This window comes from Balaenoptera musculus, chromosome 1, assembly GCF_009873245.2.
Source record: "Balaenoptera musculus isolate JJ_BM4_2016_0621 chromosome 1, mBalMus1.pri.v3, whole genome shotgun sequence".
NCBI classification, from domain to species: domain Eukaryota; kingdom Metazoa; phylum Chordata; class Mammalia; order Artiodactyla; family Balaenopteridae; genus Balaenoptera; species Balaenoptera musculus.
In genome coordinates, this window is record NC_045785.1 from 33,322,409 (window position 1) to 33,344,341 (window position 21,933).

Sequence of the window (21,933 nt, forward strand, 5' to 3'; positions counted from 1 at the left end):
GTATATATCATTTCTTCTGGAAGGTGTTCCCTGACACACCGGGTTTGAACTCTTGAACTCTGAACTTGTTCCAGTAAAGTGCTCATCACCATGAATTAATTTGTTTGCTTATTTGTTCATATTCTTTACCAGGCTGTAAACTCCGTGGGTGTAACGACCTTGACTCCTAGTTTACAATGGAACCCTCTATACCTAAATCAGAGCTGTCAATAAATACTGGGTTGACTGACTGTTTGACCGAATAATGGAATCACTACAGTTTCAATTAATTATAAACATTTGAGTCTTCTTAAAACTCTGACAGTTCTATGAAGAAACCTTGTGTGGGAATGAAGGGGCATCCTAAGAAATTATGAGTTCTTATCTGGCTTTTATTCTGTGAATTTTGGGGTTTTGTCAGGAGAACCACTTTATAACCCGCTTAGAAGACCTGGATGGGGGCTTCCCTGGTGGCGCAGTGGTTGAGAATCTGCCTGCCAATGCAGGGGACACGGGTTCGAGCCCTGGTCTGGGAAGATCCCGCATGCCACGGAGCAACTGGGCCCGTGAGCCACAATTGCTGAGCCTGCGCATCTGGAGCCTGTGCTCCGCAACAAGAGAGGCCGCGATGGTGAGAGGCCTGCGCACCGCGATGAAGAGTGGTCCCCACTTGCCACAACTAGAGAAAGCCCTCGCACAGAAACGAAGACCCAACACAGTCATAAATAAATAAAAATAAATAAAAATAATAAAAAAAGAACGTGAATTTCTTTAAAAAAAAAAAAAAAAAAAAGACCTGGATGGAACTGGAAAGACAGGCACGAGGAACTCACTGTCATGGGACAAATGAACTACTTCCTTCAGCAGAGAGGAACCAGCAGGCCCAGAGGTGACTGCTAGGTGGATTTCAACTACAGCTAACATTAACAGTCACTGGGATCAGCTAAGTTAATACAATCTCCTGTTTAATACCATTAGTTTTTAGAGGATCAGAAAGAGCTCCTTCTCACTTAATCTTTATAGGCCTTGTACTTGATCCAGCCACGTGTGTAGTTCTTAAGAAGGGACTCTGAGCTGCCATTGCCTCCCTGAGGGATCCTTCCCTGACCTCTTCTTTCACCTTACTCCTTGCTCATCACTCCTGGCTGGGCCAGAGTACCTTTGGTTCCATGCTCTTACCACATACATGTTTACCTGTATCTCCTCTCTCAGCTGGGAACTCTTTTAGAGCAGGGATTGAGTTGGTTTTCTCTCTGTCTCCCCAGAGTCCAGTATAGGATCTAGCACAGAGTAAGTATTTGATAAATGTTTGATGATCTGAACCAAAACAACTGGCCTGAATTCTTCAAAATGCCAATGTCATATCATGGAAGGTAGATAAAAAAGGCTGGAAAACTGCTCTAGATAAAAGAAAACTAAAGAGACAGGATAACTAAATGCAGTGGATCACCCTTCACTGGATCTTGGATTAGGAAAAAAAAAAAAGCTACAAAGGACATTACTGGGACAACTGGGGAAATCTGAATATGGACTATATATATCAGCTAGTAGATTTTATTAATGTTACACTTCTCGAGAATGATAATAGTATTGTGTTCCTTGTTCTTAGGAGATACATACAAACGTGTTTAAGGATCAAGTCTCTCATCTGCACTTAACTCTCAAATGGTTCAATAAATAAACAAAAAATATACAGAAACGCATACATGTATATATACTTAGAGAAACAGATAAAGTAAATACTGCAAAAAGCTAAGTGGCAAATCTAGGCGAAGAGTACAAGGCTGCTCACTGTACTACTGCACAACTTTTCTATAAGTTTGAGGTTTTTCAAAATAAAACACTGGAGGAAAAAACTAAGTCTCAACTTAGGTAAGGAAGCCTAATGGGATGTACACTTGGTGACTATTTGCTATACTGGAAATGTGTAGTCAGTTACCCTACTCAGAAATGGGTAGGATAGCGTGGAGACAGGGCTGTAGGGAAGGAAGAGGGGGCTGGTAAGCTCCTGGATAAGAGAGGTGGTATCTTCAGATGTGGAACTAGTAGAAGCGTGTAGCCAGGCAGAAGGGTGGGAGTAATAAACACCAGATCCAAAGGGCAAAGCAAAAGAAAGCCCTTATGCACATCAAGCTCTTTGGCAGAGGTCTCAGTAACTAATCAGAAAACTGTAGGGGGCTTCCCTGGTGGCGCAGTGGTTGAGAATCTGCCTGCTAATGCAGGGGACATGGGTTCGCGCCCTGGTCTGGGAAGATCCCACATGCCGCGGAGCGACTAGGCCCGTGAGCCACAACTACTGAGCCTGCGCCTCTGGAGCCTGTGCTCCGCAACAAGAGAGGCCGCGATAGTGAGAGGCCCGCGCATCGCGATGAAGAGTGGCCCCCGCTTGCCACAACTAGAGAAAGCCCTCGCACAGAAACGAAGACCCAACACAGCCAAAAATAAATAAATAAATAAATAAATTAAAAAAAAAAAACAAAACAAACAGATGGTGCTTTAAAAAAAAAAAAGAAAAGAAAACTGTAGGAAATGAAAAATGATCAGAGGTGGCGCAAAGGGTCAGTAAGGCAGGGAGGGAGGTAGGTAGGCAGGCAGAAAAGATAAGCGAGGGAGCACAGAAGAGTTAGAAATCTAGGCAAAGGTCTAGTTTGTCTGGGCAGAGTTAAAACATTTCAGGGAAGCAAACAGAAACTAGGGTGAGAGCAGCCAAGTTGCTGAGCACCCACTATGAGAAACAGAGGTTAGAGAGCACAGGAGAGCACAGAGAGTTGGCTGAATCTGTCTGAAAAAGAGGGAAGGGAAGGGGGGCAGCCAATGCGGAAGGTGATAACCCTGGTCTTTGTCTCTTCTTAGTTGGTAAGGCAAGAAGGAAGAGTGGCTAAAGCCTGCTTCCTCTTATCTGGTAGTTGAATCAGAGAGATGCAAACTGGAACAGAATTCCCAGGAAAGGTCACGCGCCCCAACCCCAAACTATCATCATGACTGCAGGCCCATGATGTATACCCCTACCAGCCTCTGCATGCTGCTACCAGTGCGTTTCTCTTGGTTGTTAGCGGTGTTATTGCGTTTAAGAATTCTGGGGCTTCCCTGGTGGCGCAGTGGTTAAGAATCTGCCTGTCAACTCAGGGGACACAGGTTCGAGCCCTGGTCTGGGAAGATCCCACATGCCGTGGAGCAACTAAGCCCGTGAGCCACAACTACTGAGCCTGCGCTGTAGAGCCTGCAAAACCCAACTACTGAGCCCGCGTGCCACAGCTACTGAAGCCCGTGCGCCTAGAGCCCGTGCTCTGCAACAAGAGAAGCCACTGCAATGAGAAGCCCGCGCACCGCAACGAAGAGTAGCCCCCGCTTACCACAACTAGAGAAAGCCTGTGCGCAGCAACAAAGACCCAACGCAGCCAAAAATAAAATAAATAAATAAATTACTTAAAAAAAAAAAAAGAAAAAGAAATGCTTAAAAAAAAAAAAGAATTCTGAGTTCCTATTTCTTTGAGAAATCTCTCTTTAGACTAGCAGCTACACTCATGGACATGCTACCCTCTCTCGCATATCCATTCTTCCAGAATCTCAGGTAGGGCTAATTTTAATTATTGAAGTGCAGCTCAGAGTTCCTGAATGCCAGCAGCAGGGGATATCTAACAACCTGCCTTTGTGTGCACCAACTCCACCGTGCCCAGCCCAGACTCCCAGGGCAATAGCCTAACTACAAGTAAGAATGCCCTTTTCTGTTCTCAGAGAGTGTGACGCTGAAAGAAAGCAATCTAGAGTAGGTCAGATGAGAAGTTCCCTCTGAAGAAAAGGGTCAGTGAGAGGGTCACAGATATGTCTGCAAGGACCAGATGGTGGGGCCCCCAGAAGGAGCGTCTGAAATTCAGGCAGCTTTTTGCCCTGCCTGCAAGTCATATAAGCAATTCTCCTTTGGGTGCAGCAGTACAGATAGAGGCGATGGATGGGGGGTGCTGGGTGAGCAGTCACTTCCCCAGCACATTCTTTCACAAGTGGCACTTTTATCAGGAGTGATTCTGACAATGATGAAAAGATAACAGGGAAGACAGTGTGGGAACAAGACTCGTGCAGGTCAGAAGGGACCACCTTTTAGAGTTACGCTCCCCCATCACCAGGCAGCACAGCCCCAGCGCTGACAGTACTGCCTCTCTATTCCTCTGGCCAGGACAAGGTCCACAGGACTCTTTTAAAGAGCCTTTCCTCCCTCTCGCCATAATGACCTACCTTGCTACGTTTAAGGCCAAGCTTCCCTTCCCTCCCTGTTGTTCTGTGTCCTGTGCTCCAGATTAGAGATGCTGAGTTCCATTCACTCAAACCTCTCAGAAGTGCTTAGTCACTGATCCGGCCACGTGGCATCCGCTTTCCCGTTGTGGGTCTGGTATGTTAACTAAGAAAGTTATTTTCCAGCCTAGTTAGAAACAGCAGGAACTTGAATTGACTTGCTAGACTGGCGGTGCTGGAGGAGTTATGGCCACGTGCCAAAGGAAAGAGTGGATGGCCAATCACCCGGGAGCAAATTTCTCAATCTGTAGCCTGAGACTAAACCTTCCCGCTGGCAAGGGAGTTCTGTGTTAGGCCTTTGCTGCCAGATTCACACGGGGAGATGTCTTGTGACTTCACGGTGGCTCCACATACAGATTCAGGAGAATCATGAACCACCATTTTTTTAGGGATAAAAATCCAGAGGAAAGAGGGTTAATCCTAAAGATAGGAGACAAAATCCTGAAGAGACAGTAAAGGTGAGAGGAGACCAAAAAGTGCCAGACACGGCAAAGTTAAGGGACAGAAAACCAGATCTTGGGGTAGTAGGTGCCAGGCTAGCAGATCTGAGGGCCTGGCCCTGGGCCCTCGCTGCTGCTGCTACCGCTACTACCCTGCCCCCCTTTCTTAGCCCAGACCCCGTCCCAGCTCCTACCTGGTAGGTACCTGTCGTGGCTGTGGCTGTACTCTGTGGTGGTGAGTGACAAGTGAGTCTGTGTAAAGGGCTGGTTGCCAAACAGATTGTCACTGCGAAGGTTGTGGCAGAGTTTCTCCAGGAAGCGGAGGACGTAGGTGATGCTGTTGACTGCTGGGAGGTTGAGGGTGTGCTGCTCGCGGTCAAACACGGCTGTGGAGTTAAGCAAACAGGGCTGAGCACGTCAGCTCCTCAGCTCAGCAGCGCAGGCAGGGCAGGAGGAGTCCAGCCCACTGCTTGCCTCAGGCTTCCCTGGTTACACAGAGGCAATCGGTGCCCAGGTTTCCTCCCTCCTTCCCTTCCCCTCCCCTCCCTCCCCTGAGGGTTTGATTTTTGCCTCCAACTCCAGGGCTTGCAATGATGGGAGTGGCCAGGGCAGGTCTGTTGCACCTGGGGCTCTGGAATGATTTTACTTAGCCTGTGAAACAACTGTGAACATAATTCTATCTGCTCCATCAGTTGGCTGGGCCTCCTCCAGGAAATCTGTTCATTTGGGGTTCCATTTCCATAAGAACTGCCCAAGAACAGAGAAGCTGGGCAGAAGAGGAGAATACAGCTATTGCCAGCAACGGCTGAGGCGTACAATCTGATCTGGATAAGGGCAACTAGAATTTCGGCAACATTTGGAACTATTCCATGCCTGTTTGTTTTTTTTTTAAACTCCCCACCTATTTCTATTCAAAATGTATCTGTATAATCCTTAACAAGCAAAAGGCCTCTACATCTGTCTCTGAGGGCAGGAAGGAAATGGGGAGATAGGTCATTCTCAGGAACCAGTTTTGGGGCAGAGGAAGAACCCTAGAGAAGGTGGGTGAGAGCTGCTAAAGAAAAGTCGTAAAGAAAGCCAGGTGCCTATAGACTGCTGCACAGAAGCAAAGGAGAGGCCAGGCAGAGGCCTCAGCCTCAGAAGGAAAGGGAGGCTTGATTTCCCATGCAGTTTTCAGCCTTTTATAGCAATTCCTTCCCTGCCTGCCCCCATCCTCCATGCAGCCAATTACTCCCTCGTCTGGGCTCCCACACCACCCTGCATGCATTTCTCACATATTATAACACCTCCCACAGTTAGCTGTGAGCTAGTCTTTCTTTTCCATCAGGGCAGAGCCTGAGCATGTCCTCTTCTTTTCTTCCCTTCCCCTGGCCAGTGTCTGGCAATAACCTCTAACACAGAGTAAGGACTCAATGAATGTTTGCTAAAAAGTGGTATTTATGGGGTCTTCCATGTCAGCTGGGTTTCCTGAGGCTGGATACTGCAACTAGTTAGAGGGCAGGGGCAGGAGATTATGGAGTAGTGTACAATTAAGACTGAAAGGCTGGGGCTTCCCTGGTGGTGCAGTGGTTAAGAATCCGCCTGCCAATGCAGGGGACATGGGTTCGAGGCCTGGTCCGGGAAGATCCCACATGCCGCGGAGCAACTAAGCCCGTGCGCCACAACTACTGAGCCTGTGCTCTAGAGCCCGAGACCCACAACTACTGAAGCCCGCACGCCTAGAGCTCGTGCTCCGCAACAAGAGAAGCCACCGCAGTGAGAAGCCCGTGCACCGCAGTGAAGAGTAGCCCCCGCTCGCCGCAACTAGAGAAAGCCCACATGCAGCAATGAAGACCCAACGCAGCCAAAAATAAATAAATAAATAAAATAAATTTATTAAAAAAAAAAAAGATTGAAAGGCTCTAGGTCAAGTCTTCACAGGTTTGGTGGGTAAAGAATGGGGTTTTGGACTTAGGAAAACTGAAACAGAGCAGGGCACAGCAGAAAAAGTGACTATTCTCAGTGAAAACAAACAAACCAAAAAACCATACGCTGTGCAACTGACTCAAACTCTCATAGCGGGAAAGAGAGGGATGATTCTTCCCACTCTGCCCTGAGATTCAATTCCCCTGTATCAGGGCTGGCTTAGGACTGGGAAGCTAAGGAGTCAAAAGAATGAGAGAAGAGTTCTGTGGTTCCCTGAAGCCAGCTAGGAGGCTATGGCAGTCTGGAGAAACTCTACTGTTTCCACAATACAGCCTCCTCTGGATTTTTTCTTGTGATCATCTTTAAAGCAACACAGCCATATACTTTCTGTATGGGAGAGGCTAGGCAGGGAGACAGGGTCTGCGTGGGTATTCTACTTGGCAGCGATATGCAGAAGACCTGGAGGGGCTCTGGGAGTTGAAAATGAGGACTCTCTGAGAAATGGGATACTTTCATATTTCTCCAGAGCCTACAGGTGTGAAGTAGAAACCAGGATGCCTTGCTAGAAATTAGCCAGTTGAAAAGGCCCGCCCCTCTGACTAGGAGCCACACCAGCCCAGGGGCGCTTACCTGAGATAACTGCACCACCGTGACCCTGTTTGAGGAAGCCGAACACGGTTTTCTGGTGATAAGCACAGTCGATGCAAGCCTGCACAGCCTGCTGCAACACCACGGAGGCTTGGGCTGGCCCAAAATGGTCAGGGAGCTGCTGGACCTTCTTCTTATCTAAGTGGGGGCCTGTGCTGCCATTCTTGTTCAAGTAAATACAAACTGCAGGAGACAAAGAATCAAAGCAGCTTATAGAGTATCCAGGGTAGAGAAGTCAGGCAACAGTGCTCTCTTCGTCTTTCATACCCTGGCTCTGGTATCTACAGGATTCCCAGCTGCTAAGCTGTGAAACACCGTGGGAGGGGGTAGAGGGTGGCTGTACCCAGCTGCTGCCAGCCCAAACTGCATGACCAAAGCTCTGGGAACGCAGCCTGCTGGGAGAACAGCCCAGACCAGCCAAGGCACAGAACTTGCACTTTGTCTTCTGTACACTGAAAAGAAGATCTAAGCAATTTTCCAGATGTATGTACTTTCATTTTCGGTCCTTGGTTGCCTTACATATTCTTGGTATCTCTTACATGCTCTGTGTACGGAGCTGGGGGCTCCGGCAATGTTAGTGCTTGTGTGTGTTTGGCTTTGGACTTAAAGGGTGGTCAAACCACCAGTCACTTGCCTTGCCTTCCGTTCTGGGCCTTAGAGTTCCTTTGTTATCTTCTACATCAACACTCAAAGAACGTAGTGAAAATAGAAGAAAGGCTCAAAGAAAGTAGCGAAAATAGAAGAAAACTGGAATAAAGAAAAACATTCAAAGGACCTGAGGGCCCCACCTATGTATTTCTCTGTTTCAGTAGTTTCTCCTGTCAAGACAGCTGGGCACTCTCCTAATTGCAACCTCCCACCTGGCACTGTGCTAGGGCAGAGGCAGGGCGAGCACAGAAGAAAGAGGCAGTCCTACCCAGACTTGCTTCTTGGTCTCCAGAGAGGACCTGCAGCTGCCTGGCCAGCTATGGCATTCTTTCTGCTGACCTGACTTCTAGGCTTCCACTTGAGTAGGGGGTACTCTGCTTCTTCACACTGTCCTGGCTCACTAACTGAAGGGCAGGAGGGCAAAAAGTCTCTTTTGTTATTAAAGGCAAAAAGATAAGAGCAGTAGCTGTGTGGGCTGTGGATGGACTACTGTCCTCTTTGGGCCTCAGGTTTGCCATCCACAAAATGGAGGGGCTGAGCCAGATGCTGTCTGAGGACTCTTCCACCGTCGTCATTCTAAATCTAAGGGGAAGCAAGATGGAGAGAAGAAAACAAAAAGAGAGAGGCAGGATGTGGAAGGTGACGGCTGAAAAAGAAAGGAAAAAAAAAGAAAAGGGTAAACAAGATGCACTGAAATATAGATTTAACTCTTTTTTTCTCTTAAAACCCACTAAAATGAGCCAGATAACAAGAAAGGAGACAACTTAAAATTCCGGAAGCTGGAAAGCAGAGTGACAAAGTAGCAAATGACTCAGCAGGCCCAAGAACGCTGAATCCTTAACCAAGAGTGGGGAACGATGAGAGCCAAGCTGCTCCATCTTATAATTCACAAAAGGCTCGAGAACGGGCAGGGGCCCCTGCAGGTCGGTGTGGAGGTAGACTTCATAAAAGAAGAATTGGCTGAAGTCTGTTAAGAAATGGTTAGAATTTCCATGTCATAATATGACTCTTTCATTGAAAACAAAACAAATAAAAATGAGGAACTCAAAGAGAAAAGAGTAATGAAAATAAGTGAAAACATTACGTCTGTGAAAAGACACTTATTAAAATGTTCATAGCAGGTTAGTCATAATAGCCCCAAACTAGAACCAACCCATATGTCCATCAACAAGAGAACAGATACACAAATTGTGGTATATTTATTTACTGGAATACCACCTGGCACTAAAAAAGAATGAACTATTGACAGAATGCTTCTCAAAACATTATTTTGAGTGAAAGAAACCAAATACAAAATAGTACACACAATCTGATTCCATTTATACATTAATTTCAGGAACAGGAAAATCTAACCTATGGTGACAGAAATCAGAATAAAGGTGAGAGTGAAGACTGACTGTGAGGAGGCATGAGGTAACTCCAGGGTGGTAGAAATGACTCTTATCTTGACTGGGGCTGTGGCTACACGGCTGCTTACGTTAATTAAAACTCATCAAATTGCATATTAAGATGTGTACATTTCACTGTATGTAAATTTTACTTAATTAAAGCACATAAAAATGAAAAAATATAACCAGTTCAGTGATGATTTAAAAAAAAAATTCTATATGGATTAAAGGGTGAAATACAAAAGCCAAAGGATAAAACCTTCCAAAGACTGTGGTTCCCAGATTCTTTGACATTCCTTCCACTGATCTCTGTGATACTTGACCAATAAACTACGGTGGAAATGACACTGTGCCAGTTTCTGGACCCAGGGCTTAAGAAACTGGCAGTTTCCACTTCTTCTTTCTTGGGACGTTCACTCTTGGAACCCAACTGGCATGTGTGAGGAGGCAAAGCTACACTGTGGCGAGGTCCATATGGAGAGAAACCAACAGCCAGAGCCAACCTGTCAGCCCTGTGGTAGAAGCGGATCCTCCAGTCCTGGTCAAGCCACCACAGCTGACACTGCAGGGAAGAGAGACCAGCTGTTGCCACCCAGCACTGCCCACATTGTTGTTTTAAGCCATGAAGTTTCGTAGTGGTTTGTTATGTAGCAAAAGATTACTGGAACAGAATGTGGTATCAGAAATAGGGTGCTACAGTAACAAAAGTCCAACACACATGACATTAGCTTTGGGACTGGGAAGCAGAAAGAAGCATAAAAGGCCACAGAAAGAATGTGAGTGAAGCTGAAAGGGCCTTGAATAGAAGCCTGTAAAAGGTTGGGGTCTAAAGGATTCTGTACTAGTCTATTTTGCACTGTCTCTGGTGCTATTAGTCTGAGGTGGCAATGCTTCCACCAGAATGAAACTTGGGGGGTTTTCTATGAATACTACTGAAATTTACTTCATTAGCTAAAAGCCACAATCACAAATCTCTTGAAGATAAGACCTTCTCTACTTTGGGCTTCCTGTATAGCTGCTGTGAGACAATGCCCTTAAGATTCATAAAAATCTTATTGTTTATGGAAGAGTATCTGTGAGACTTGCCCTTACGATTTTTAGAGGGCCTTTTGGTCTGAAAGAGGCTATGAAGCATAGTCTTAAATCATTCTGACATCTTAACTAAAGATTTTTATTGTCCCATTCTGGATTTGACCCTTTCTTAATTTAGAACTATTTGCCTTCTGGAGAGACTGGAAATGAGAAGCATTTCCAGACTGTGAGTCCTGGACTTTATTTGTTATGTTTTTTTTTTAAGCTCATCTCTCTCATCTTACATTTTTATCATAGGCAGTGAGAAGCCAGGTGGCACTTCATTACTTTGTCTGGAAATCTTATATTTCACTGAGTTCATCAGGTACATTTCCTAGTTCCATGTTACTGCAGGTGGCAGTGTTATCAGACTTTCCATCACTACCTAGCAGGTGTCTCCTGTCCGCCATCTTCCAATAAGATTTTCCTCACTTTCCTTTAAGCCCCCTCACTGACAGCCTTCTTAAGACCTTTTAGGCTTCTATTCTCAAGTTTCTAAGAGAATCATTCTGGCAGAAGCATTGCTAGCTCAGACTAAAAGGGACAGAGATGGTACAAAATGAAAAGAATTCTTTGGACCCCCAACCTTTTACAATCAGGAGGAAGACTGAGAAGGCAATCTCAGGTTTCCTATGGAAAAGGAAGGATGATTCAGAGGACAAAACCAAAGAGCCATGGAAACAACTCCCAGAGAGTAGTATTGGATCTAATTAAGGAATTGGCAACATATGCCCAGCTGGATTTCAGAATTTCTATAAACCAGTGACTGCTATGTGCCTCCAGGTTTTTTCCCCTTTGAACGAATGTATCTATAAGTTATCCTATGCCTACCCCATCACCGTATGCTGGATATGTGGGGAGTAGACAACATGTTTCTTTAGGTCACAGGTCTTCGGTCTGAGAAGAACTACACTCAAGGAGCTATATCTGAGAAACTGCACCTGAGAGGTCTCATTTGCACCTGGATCTGACTTAGATGATGAGATGCCAGATCTGGAGCCCAATGTTGTAAAGGGATGAGACCTTTAATGGGGAATCTTGCAAGGGGAAGAATAAATTTTCCAAGTGGGAAAAATGTAAATAACTTATGTCCAGAACGTGGACTGAGGTGGTTTTAAAATATGGTCCATAATTCTTTGACCCTCCTCCCAGCAAGATGTGGGGTCTACTCCCCTTCTCTTGAATCTGGGCTCTGTGACCACTTGATCAATAGAATATGATGGGAATGATGCTCTGTTGATTTGGGGGCTCCAGCCTTAAGAAAATGGTAGCCTCCACTTCCTGTTTCTTGAGACACTTGCTCTTGGAATCAAGTCACCCTGGGATGAGGAAGCCCAAGATACCTTTTGGAGATATCCGTGCAGAGAAGAACCAACGGCCAGCACCAATTTTGTTAGCCGCATGAATGGATCATCTTGGAAGTGGATCCAACAGCCCCAGTTGAACCACCTCAACTGATGCGATGTGGAAGAGAGATGAGCTGCCTCTGCTGTAATTATAGTGCAGCTGAATATACTGATATTACCTTTTCCAGGAATATAAAGGTTATATACTTTTTCTAATTTATGCTTATTGTCTTATTTTAAAAATCCTTCCCAATCTTAAGGTCATAAAGATATTTTTGTATATTGTCATGTTTTGGTTTTCTACTGCATCCATGGTATCAGAATTAGAGGCTGAAAAAAAGATTCAGAGAAGGGTCCAGCGTGGAAGGAACTTGGAAGTAGCCACTTCATCCTGACAACAAGTATAAAGCTGAACAACCTGAAAAATCAACTATCCTTTTTAGATCCATCAGAGAATTGAGGTCACAGGGCAAACTGCTGCTCCCCACCAAGAGACAGACCGGTGAATACAGAGACTCACAATTTACTAAAAAGAAGCCGCCACAGGAACTAGTGCAGAGGTAGGAAAATCTAAACTATAGAATTCCTACTGGAAGCTCAGTGTGAACAAGTTTAAGAGTTAAAAACTCCAGGGGGGATCCACTCATGGGGTGGGGGTGGTCCCACACTTTTGTGAGTTTTACCTCCAGAAGCTCGACCAGAGGTTCTCACAGTGAATATCGGAGAAAAATCCCCTCATGCTTCCAGCAGGGGGAGGGGGGAAAAGGAGCCATTTAAAAATATGCCAGAGCATTCTGTCCTTCTTAATAAGGCCTACCCTCAGGAGAAATTATTTTACCAGAACTTAATCCGCTGGGATTTGATCAGAGCTTAACCTACCTGGGGGAAGGGAAATAACCAACTGCAGCCCCCTCCAGCCATCCTGCCCCATTTAAGGGGCATGAGGGGGACTAAGAAGCACTGGTAAAGTTCACAGTCCAAGAGCACAGTCTCACTGAAAGACTGAGACCTAATCATAGGACTATAGAATACTTATCCTCCCCTCATACCTTACCATTATATTACTAAAGACCTATTTATAAGGTAAACTAAAAGGCAAAAAAATGAAGTTTGAAGAGACAGAGCAAGCATCAGAACTAGACTCAGGCATGGCAGGGATGTTGGAATTATTAGATTAAAAATTTAAAACAACTATGATTAATATGCTAAGTGTTCTAATAGATAAAGCAGACAGCATGCAAAACAGATGGACAATGTATGCAGAAAGATGGAAATTCTAAGAAAATAAAAAATCAACGCTAGAGATCAAAAACACTGTAACAGAAATGAAGAATGCCTTTGATGGGCTAATTAGTAGACTGGACACAGCCAAGGGAAGAATCACTGAACTTGAGGACATCTCAATAGAAACTTCCAAAACTGAAAAGCAAAGAAAAAAGAAGACTGAAAAAAAAAGCCTCTACCTCCATAGACTGGGTGCCCAAGAACTGTGGGACAACTACAAAAGGAGTAACATACACATAATGGGAATACCAGAAGGAGAAGAAAGAAAGGAATAGAAGAAATATTTGAAGCAATAATGACAGAGAATTTCCCCAAATTAATGTCAGACACCAAAGCACAGATCTAGGAAGGTCAGAGTACACCAAACAGGATAAATGACACAAAAAAACTACATCTAGGCATATTACACTAAAAAATGCATAAAATCAAAAATGAAAAGTCTTGAAAGATTTCAGAGGAAAAAACCATCTTACCTATAGAGGAGCAACAATAAAAAATTACATCCTTAGAAACCATGTGAGCAAGAAGAGAAGGGAGTGGAATATTTAAAGCGTTGCGAGAAAACACCCACCCACTTAGAATTCTGTCCCTTGAAAAATTAAAGTGAAGGAGAAACAAAAACTTTCTCAGGGACTTCCCTGGTGGCGCAGTGGTTAAGAATCCACCTGCCGGGGCTTCCCTGGTGGCGCAGTGGTTGAGAGTCTGCCTGCCAATGTGGGGGACACGGGTTCGAGCCCTGGTCTGGGAGGATCCCACATGCTGCGGAGCAACAAAGCCCGTGAGCCACAACTACTGAGCCTGCGCGTCTGGAGCCTGTGCTCCGCAACAAGAGAGGCTGCGACAGTGAGAGGCCCGCGCACCGCGATGAAGAGTGGCCCCCGCTCGCCGCAACTAGAGAAAGTCCGCACACAGAAACGAAGACCCAACGCAGCCAAAAATAAATAAATAAATGAAAAAAAAAAAAAAAAAAAGAATCCGCCTGCCGATGCAGGGGACATGGGTTCGAGCCCTGGTCTGGGAAGATCCCACATGCCACAGAGCAACTAAGCCCGTGCTCCACAACTACTTGAGGCTGCTCTCTAGAGCCCACAAGCCACAACTACTGAGCCCGCGTGCACAGCCACTGAAGCCTGCGCGCCTAGAGCCCATGCTCTGCAACAAGAGAAGCCACCGCAATGAGAAGCCCTCGCAATGCAACAAAGAGTAGCCCTCGCTCACCGCAACTAGAGAAAGCCCATGCGCAGCAACGAAGACCCAACACAGCCAAAGATAAATAAATAAATAAATTTATAAACAAAACAAAACAAAACAACTTTCTCAGACAAAGAAAAACTGATGGAGTTTGTTGCCTGTAGATCTGCCCTGCAAGAAATGTTAAAGGAATTCCTTAGAGAGAAGGAAAATAACATAGGTCAGAAACTTGGCTCTACACAAAGGAAAGAGCATCAGAGACGGAATAGGTGAAGGCAAAATAAGAACTTATTTTTCACATTCTTTTTTTTTTTTTTTAAAGATTTTTTTTTTGACGTGGACCATTTTTTAAGTTTTTATTGAATTTGTTACAATATTGCTTCTGTTTTATGTTTTGGTTTTTTGGCCACAGGCATGTGGGATCTTAGCTCCCCAACCAGTGATTGAACCCACACCCTCTGCATTGGGAGGTGAAGTCTTAACCACTGGACCACCAGGGAATTCCCCTCATTCTTAACTGATCTAACAGATAACAGTTTGTTCAAAATAAAAATAGCAATGATGAAAAAAAAAATAGCAATGATGTATTTGTGTATGCTTATGTATATATATATGTACATGCTTATACATACTTATGTCTAAGTGAAATGAATGACAGTAATCATACAAAGGATGGGAAGGAGGAATTAGGATTCTTCTTATATCTGTGAAGTGGTATAGTGTTATTTGAAAACAGACTTGGATTAGTTATAATGTTATTTGCAAACTCAAGGGTAATCATTTAAAACAGTAAAAAAAGAAATATAACTGATATGCTAAGAAAGGAGAAAAAGTGGAATCATATAAAATGCTCAGTTAAAACCACGAAAGGCAGAAAAAGAGTGGAAGACAAAAATAGGAACAAATTACAAAGGCAAAAATATAAAAAACTGTAACAATTATGGTAGATACTTATCCAACTATATCAATAATCATTTTAGATGTCAATGGTCTAAATAAACCAGTTAAAAGAGATTCTCAAACTGGATCAAAAAACAAGACCCAACTCTACGTTGTTTATAAGAAACCACTTTAAATATAAAGACACATATAGATTAAAAGTAAAGGGATGGAGAAAGATATGCCATGCTAACACTAATCAAAGGAAAGTGGGAGTAGCTGTATTAATTTCAGACAGAGCAGATTTCAGAGCAAGGAAAGTTATCACAGATAAAGAGGGGCATTACATGATATAAAGGTCAAATATCTAAGAAGACATGTCAGTCCTTACTGTGTATGCACCTAACAACAGAGTATAAAAATACAGGAGGCAAAAATTGATAGAACTGCAAGGAGAAATAGGTGAATCCACTATTACAGTTGGACACTTTGACATCCCCCTATCAGAACTGGACGGATTCAGCAGGCAGTAAGGACACTGTTGAACTCAACAGCACCATCAATAAACTGGATATAATTGATATTAGAGGCTACTTCACCCAACAACAGCAGAACACACATTCTTCTCAAGCTCACATGGAACATACACCAAGACAGACCACATTCTGGGCCATAAAACACATCTTAAGAAATTTAAAAGAGCAGAAATCATAATATGTCTGTTCTTAGACCACAATGGAATAAAACCAGAAATCAGTAACAGAAAGATAAGTGAAAAATCCCTAAATACCTGGAGCTTAAACAACACATTTCTAAATAAATAACACATGGGTCAAAGAAGAAATCTCAAGAGAAATTTAAAAATATTTTGAACTAAATGAAAATGAAACTATAACGTATCAAAATTTGTGGGATACAGCCAAAGCAGTGAATAGAGGGAAATTTATACCATTGAATGCATACGTTATAAAAGAAGAAAGATCCAAAGCCAATAATCTAAGCTTCCACTTCAGGAAATCAGAAAAAGAAGAGCAAATTAAATCCAAAGTAAGCATAAGAAAAGAAATAATAAAAATTAGAGCACAACTCAATGAAATTGAAAACAGGAAGTCAACAGAGAAAAATCAATAAAACCAAAAGCTGCTTCCTTAAAAAGATCAAAAAAATTGATAAGCCTTTAGACATGCTAATAAGAAAAAAGAGAGATGACACAAATTACTAATATCAGACATAAAAGAGATGGATCACTACATGGATCACTACAGATCCATGGTCATTAAAAGGGTAATATAAGGAATACTATGAATAATTCTATGCTGACAAATTTGATAATCTAGATGAAATGGACCAATGCGGTGAAAGACACAATCTACCAAAACTCACACGCACAAAAAAAGACAATCTGAATAGACCTATATTTATTAAAGAAACTGAATCAGTAATTAATCACCTTCCAAAATAGAAAGCATCTGGCTCAGACGGATTCACTAGAATTCCACCAAACATTTAAAAATGCATTTTACCAATTCTCTATAATCTCTTTCAGAAAACAGAAGCAGAGAAAATACTTCTTAACTCATTGTATGAGGCCAGCATTACCCTAATACCAAAACCAGACAATGACTTCACGAGAAAAGAAAATTACAGACCAATATCTCTCATGAACATACACGCAAAAATCCTTAACAAAATACGAGCAAATTGAATTCAACAATATATAAAAAGAATTATACACTACAACCAAATGAGGTTTATCCCAGGTATGTAAAACTGATTCAACATTTGAAAATCAATGTAATCCATCACATCAACAAACTAAAGAAGAAATATCACATGTTATCAATAGACGCAGAAAAAACATTTGACAGAATCCAAGACCCATTCATGATGGAAACTCTCAGCAAACTAGGAAGAGAGGGAAACTTCCTCAACTTCATAAATAACATCAACAAAAACCCTACAGCTAACATCATACTTAATGGTGAGAAACTAGAAGCTTTCCCACTAAGATCAGGAACAAGGTAAGGATGTTCTCTCTTACCACGAGTTTTTCACATTGTACTAGAAGTCCTAACTAATGTAATAAGACAAGAAAAGGAAATGAAAGGTGTACAGTTTGGGAAGGAAGAAATAAAACTCCCTTTCTCTGTAGAAGACATGATTGTCTATGTAGAGAATGCAAAAGCATTGACAAAAAAAATTCCTGGAACTAATAAGCAGTTATAGCAAGACTGCAGAGTATAAGGTTAATACACAGAAGTCAATCACTTTCATATATAACAGCAATGAATAAGTGGAATTTGAAATTAAAAACAATACCATTTACCTTAGCACCTTCAAAAATAAAATACTTAGGTATAAATCTAACAAAATACATACAAGATTTATATGAAGAAAACTACAAAACTCTGATAAATGAAATCAAGAAAGAACTAAATAAATGGAGAGATATCCCCATGTTCATGGATAAGAAAATACTGTCAAGATGTCCATTCTTCCCAACTTGATCTATAGACTCAAGGCAATCCCAATCAAAATCCCAGCAAGTTATTTTGTGGCTATCAACAAACTGATTCTAATGTTTATATGGAGAGGGAAAAACCCTGAAGAGCCAACACAATACTGAAGGGAAAGAACAAAGTTGGAGGACTGACACTACCCAGCTTCAAGACAGTATGGTATTGGTAAAAGAATAGACAAATCAATGGAACAGAATAGAGAGCCCAGAAATAGTCCCACACAAATACAGTCAACTGATCTTTGACAAAGGAGCAAAGGCAATATAATGGAGCAAAGACAGTCTTTTCAACAAATGGTACTGAAACAACTGGATAGCCACATGCAAAAAAAGGAACCTACACATAGACTTTACACCCCTCACAAAAATTAATTCAAAATAGATCACAGACCTAAATGTAAAATTCAAAACTATAAAACTCCTAGAAGGTAATATAGGAGAAAACCAAGATGACCTTGGGTATGCCAATGACTTCAGATATAACACCAAAGGCAGGACCCATGAAAGAGATAATTGATAGGCTGGACTCATTAAAATTAAAACCTTCTGCTCTGTGAAAGACAATGTCAAGAGAGTGAAAAGACAAGCTACAGATTGGGAGAAATTATTTGCAAAAGACAGATCTGATAAAGGACTGTTATCTAAATACACAAAGAACTCTTAAAAACTCAGCAATAAGAAAACAAAAAACCTGATTAAAATACGTGCCAAAGTTGTTAATAGACACCTCACCAAAGAAGATACACAATTGGAAAATAAGTATACGAAAAGATGCTCTACTCTACATGTCATTAGAGATATGCAAATTAAAACAACAATGAAATATTACTATATACCTATTAGAATGGCCCAAAACCAGAACACTGACGCCAGATGCAAATGCTGGCGAGAATGTGGAGCAACAAATGAACGCTCATTCACTGCTGGTTGGAATGCAAAATGATACAGCCACTTTGAAGACAGTTTGACAATTTCTTACATAACCAAATATACTCTTACTATGTGATCCAGAAATCGCATTCCTTGGTATTTACCCAAAGGAAGTGAAAACTTATGTCCACGCTAAAACCTGCACATGAATGTTTATAGCAGCTTAATTCATAGTTGCCAAAACTTGGAAACAACCAAGAGGTCCTTCAGTAGGTGAACGGATAAATAAACTATTGGTATAGCCAGACAATGGTATGTTGTTATTCAGCACTAAAAAAAACCAAACAAACAAACAAAAAAGAACTATCAAACCATGAAAAGGCACAGAGGAAATTTAAATGTATATTACTAAGTGAAAAGGCCAATCTGAAAAGACTACATACTGAATGATTTCAACTTTATGACATTCTGGAAAAGGCAAAATTATAAAGACAGTAAAAAGGTCAGTGGTTGCCAGAGATTAGTAGGGAGGAAAGAATGAATAGGCAGAGCACAAAGGATTTTTAGGGCAGTTAAATTATTTTGTAGGATCCTATAAAGGTGGATACATGTCATTATATATTTGTCAAAATCCATAGAAAGTACACCACCAAGAGAGAACTCTAAGGTAAACTATGGACCTTGGGTGATAATGATGTGTCAGTGCAGGTTCATCAATTGAAACAAACATACCGCTCGGGGTGGGGGGATGTTGGTAATGGAGAAGGCTGTGCATGTGTGGGAGCAGGGGGTATATGGGAAAGCTCTGTACCTCCTGTACTTAAAAAAAAAAACAGTCTGGTAAAAAGTTCAGAAAACAAAAAAGAGTTCTTCATAGCAGATGCAAACATCCAAGAGTGGGTAAGCAGAGTGTAAGCCTTTCCTAAATGTATGTGACCAAATTCCTAAATGTATGTAAAATCCCTTTATGCAGAGCATTTTGCAGGACTGGTTTTCTACCAAATACCCTTTGGAAAATGCCACTAGAGTAATAAATAATGATACTTTTACAAGCAAAATGCCAGGAACAAGAAACTCAATACAAAGTTTAGAGGACAGAGTTGAGGAAAGCGTGAAGAAAGTTGAGCAAAAAGACAAAGAGAATAGGAATAAGAATAAAGAGGGTCAAGAATATAGAGGACGACTTCAGGAGGTTCAACATCTGAATAACATGTATGCCAGGAAGACTGAATAGAGAAAAAGTGGGAGAAAATCACTGATGAATTTAAGAAAGTTTCAAGAAATCAAATAATGGAATAGGCACACTATGTGTCCACATGGTAGGTAAAAATACATCCTAGGTGAAATTTCAGAATAATGGGGATGAAGAGAAGCTTCAAAGGGAATAAACAGGTTTCACACAAAACTAAAGATATAAATTTAAGAAAGATTACATGGGAAAATAAAGATGTGGGAAGGAGCAAACTGGGGATAACACATAAGAGAGATGACGAGGTTGTCAAGGAACTCAGAAGGCTCCAGGAGAGATTTCTTTTAGAGTTTGAAATGGATAGAATATAAAACGTGCTTGAACATAAAGAAAGATGTATACGGCAGTAAGAGAGTTTAAGGTTGAGTTAATAAGTATATAGCAAAATAAACACATAACAAAGAAATCAAGATTTACTCTAAAACAAAATTTTGTACAATAAAGGAAAAGTAATCATAGTACTCTATGGTTCAGTTGAGAATAGCCTATAACAAGTTACAATACAAATTAATGAATTTCAATCTAATCAAAATTATAATATCATAGTATTAAGATAGGGAGGTATGTGTGGGTGGGTAACGGGCAAGGAGATGAAGAGTTAAATCCTGGGTTGCCAAAAAAAAAGAAAAGGAAGAGGTAAAGTGTGTTGTCAGTTGAAAATGCCTCAAGCTAAAAAAAAAAAAAAAAGCAATATAAACATTCCACTTACATATATGGAGATAAATAAAAGACTCAGCTAAATTAAAAGTGATTGCCTTTGGTGAGAAGTAAATGACAGGGGCATAGAGGGGACTGTTCGTCTTGTTTTTGTAATAATTCTTGTAGGCCTATTGTTCCTTGTTCCTTTAAACTATTAGCATGTATATAACTCTGATCAAAATAACTCTTAAAAAGTATTGTGCAGTTAAAAAAAACCCGAAAGGTTGGTAATAAAGGATATAGTGTAGCACACAGCTTTCAATCTATGATAGCTTTAAAAAAAAAAATTAATTAATTAATTAATTTTTGGCTGCATTGGGTCTTTGTGGCTGCACGTGGGCTTTCTCTCGTTGCGGCGAGCGGGGGCTACTCTTCATTGCAGTGCATGGGCTTCTCATTGCAGTGGCTTTTCTTGTTGCGAAGCATGGGCTCTAGGCGCGCAGGCTCAGTAGTTGTGGCTCACGAGCTCTACAGCGCAGGCTCAGTAGTTGTGGCGCACGGGATTAGTTGCTCCCCGGCATGTGGGATCTTCCCGGACCAGGGCTCGAACCCATGTCTCCTGCCTTGGCAGGCAGATTCTTAACCACTGCGTCACCAGGGAAGTCCCTAGCTTTTATTGTTAACATTTGAAGGGTCTATAAAGGTAACTTGGACTAATCGTATCATCGTATAGGTGTGGAAACTGAGGCTCAGAAAAGGAAGTGACATCAAGGTCACACAGAAAGAGCAAAGGTCCAGTTGGGATGGTGAAACAGTGATCAGTCAAGACTGCGATAGCCTGGCCAAGAACAGGAAACAGGGATACAAAGTCAAGTTGTCACTTTTCCTAGGCTATGAGATTCAGACCAAGGGAGGAACTGCCAGCTTCGTGACTGCCAGAAGAGATGGTCTACATCATTTAAACCGAAGAGTGAGGCACAGTCATGAAGCTCCCACTGCTATGAATCTTCTAGGTTTTGTTGAAAAGGCATCCAGGCGCCTAAGTGATATTTAGAATGATATGGAGTAAACCAAGAAGGTATACAGGCATCTAGGGGGCATGTCATGAGGCTGGAAAATGTAATCAGTATCTTCACCAAGGTGTTCATCTATCTTTACTTCCTCATCCACGGAGCTTAGGGGCAAAGCTCCTAAGCTTTGTTCACTAATCTAATGACACTTTTGGACTAAGCAAACCCAGTAACTAACTGGGGCTAGATGCATAAGATACATTTGGAGAAATCACATGATAGTACCCTGACTAGAGCTGGATAAATGCCACCTGCAGGCTCTGTTGTTTTCCAAAGGTTATTTGGGGAGGAAACTATGGCTGGCCTTCCCTTCAAGTGCTAACATTCTAGGATTTGGGTGGAGACAAATTCAACTCCTAAGAAAACGACTACCCTAACTTCCATGGGGATCATTCCAATTGCTTAGACTTCCCTAAGAAGATGGAGTATCTGCGGAGTAACAAAAGTAAGGTTTCACACATGTATCTTAATTTACACATAAAAAATGAGTATTGTTCTTTTTAGTTACCCCACAGGGAGGT

At 42.1% G+C, this 21,933-nt stretch overlaps 1 protein-coding gene across 13 annotated transcripts in view; it reads right to left on the reverse strand.

Moving 5' to 3' along the window:
- The window catches only part of SCMH1 (Scm polycomb group protein homolog 1), a 200,428-nt gene that overhangs the window by 17,122 nt on the left and 161,373 nt on the right, over positions 1 to 21,933 (reverse strand). For all 13 annotated transcript variants that reach the window (XR_005021424.1, XM_036864994.1, XM_036864929.1 and 10 more), the window contains 2 exons: positions 7,242 to 7,442; positions 4,901 to 5,092 (listed from right to left, as the gene is read on the reverse strand). Coding sequence is in view for 12 of the 13 variants with exons in the window: in XM_036864994.1 (XP_036720889.1) it covers positions 4,901 to 5,092; positions 7,242 to 7,442 (393 nt within the window). In the remaining variant the exon portion in view is untranslated. The remainder of the gene's footprint in view (positions 1 to 4,900; positions 5,093 to 7,241; positions 7,443 to 21,933) is intronic.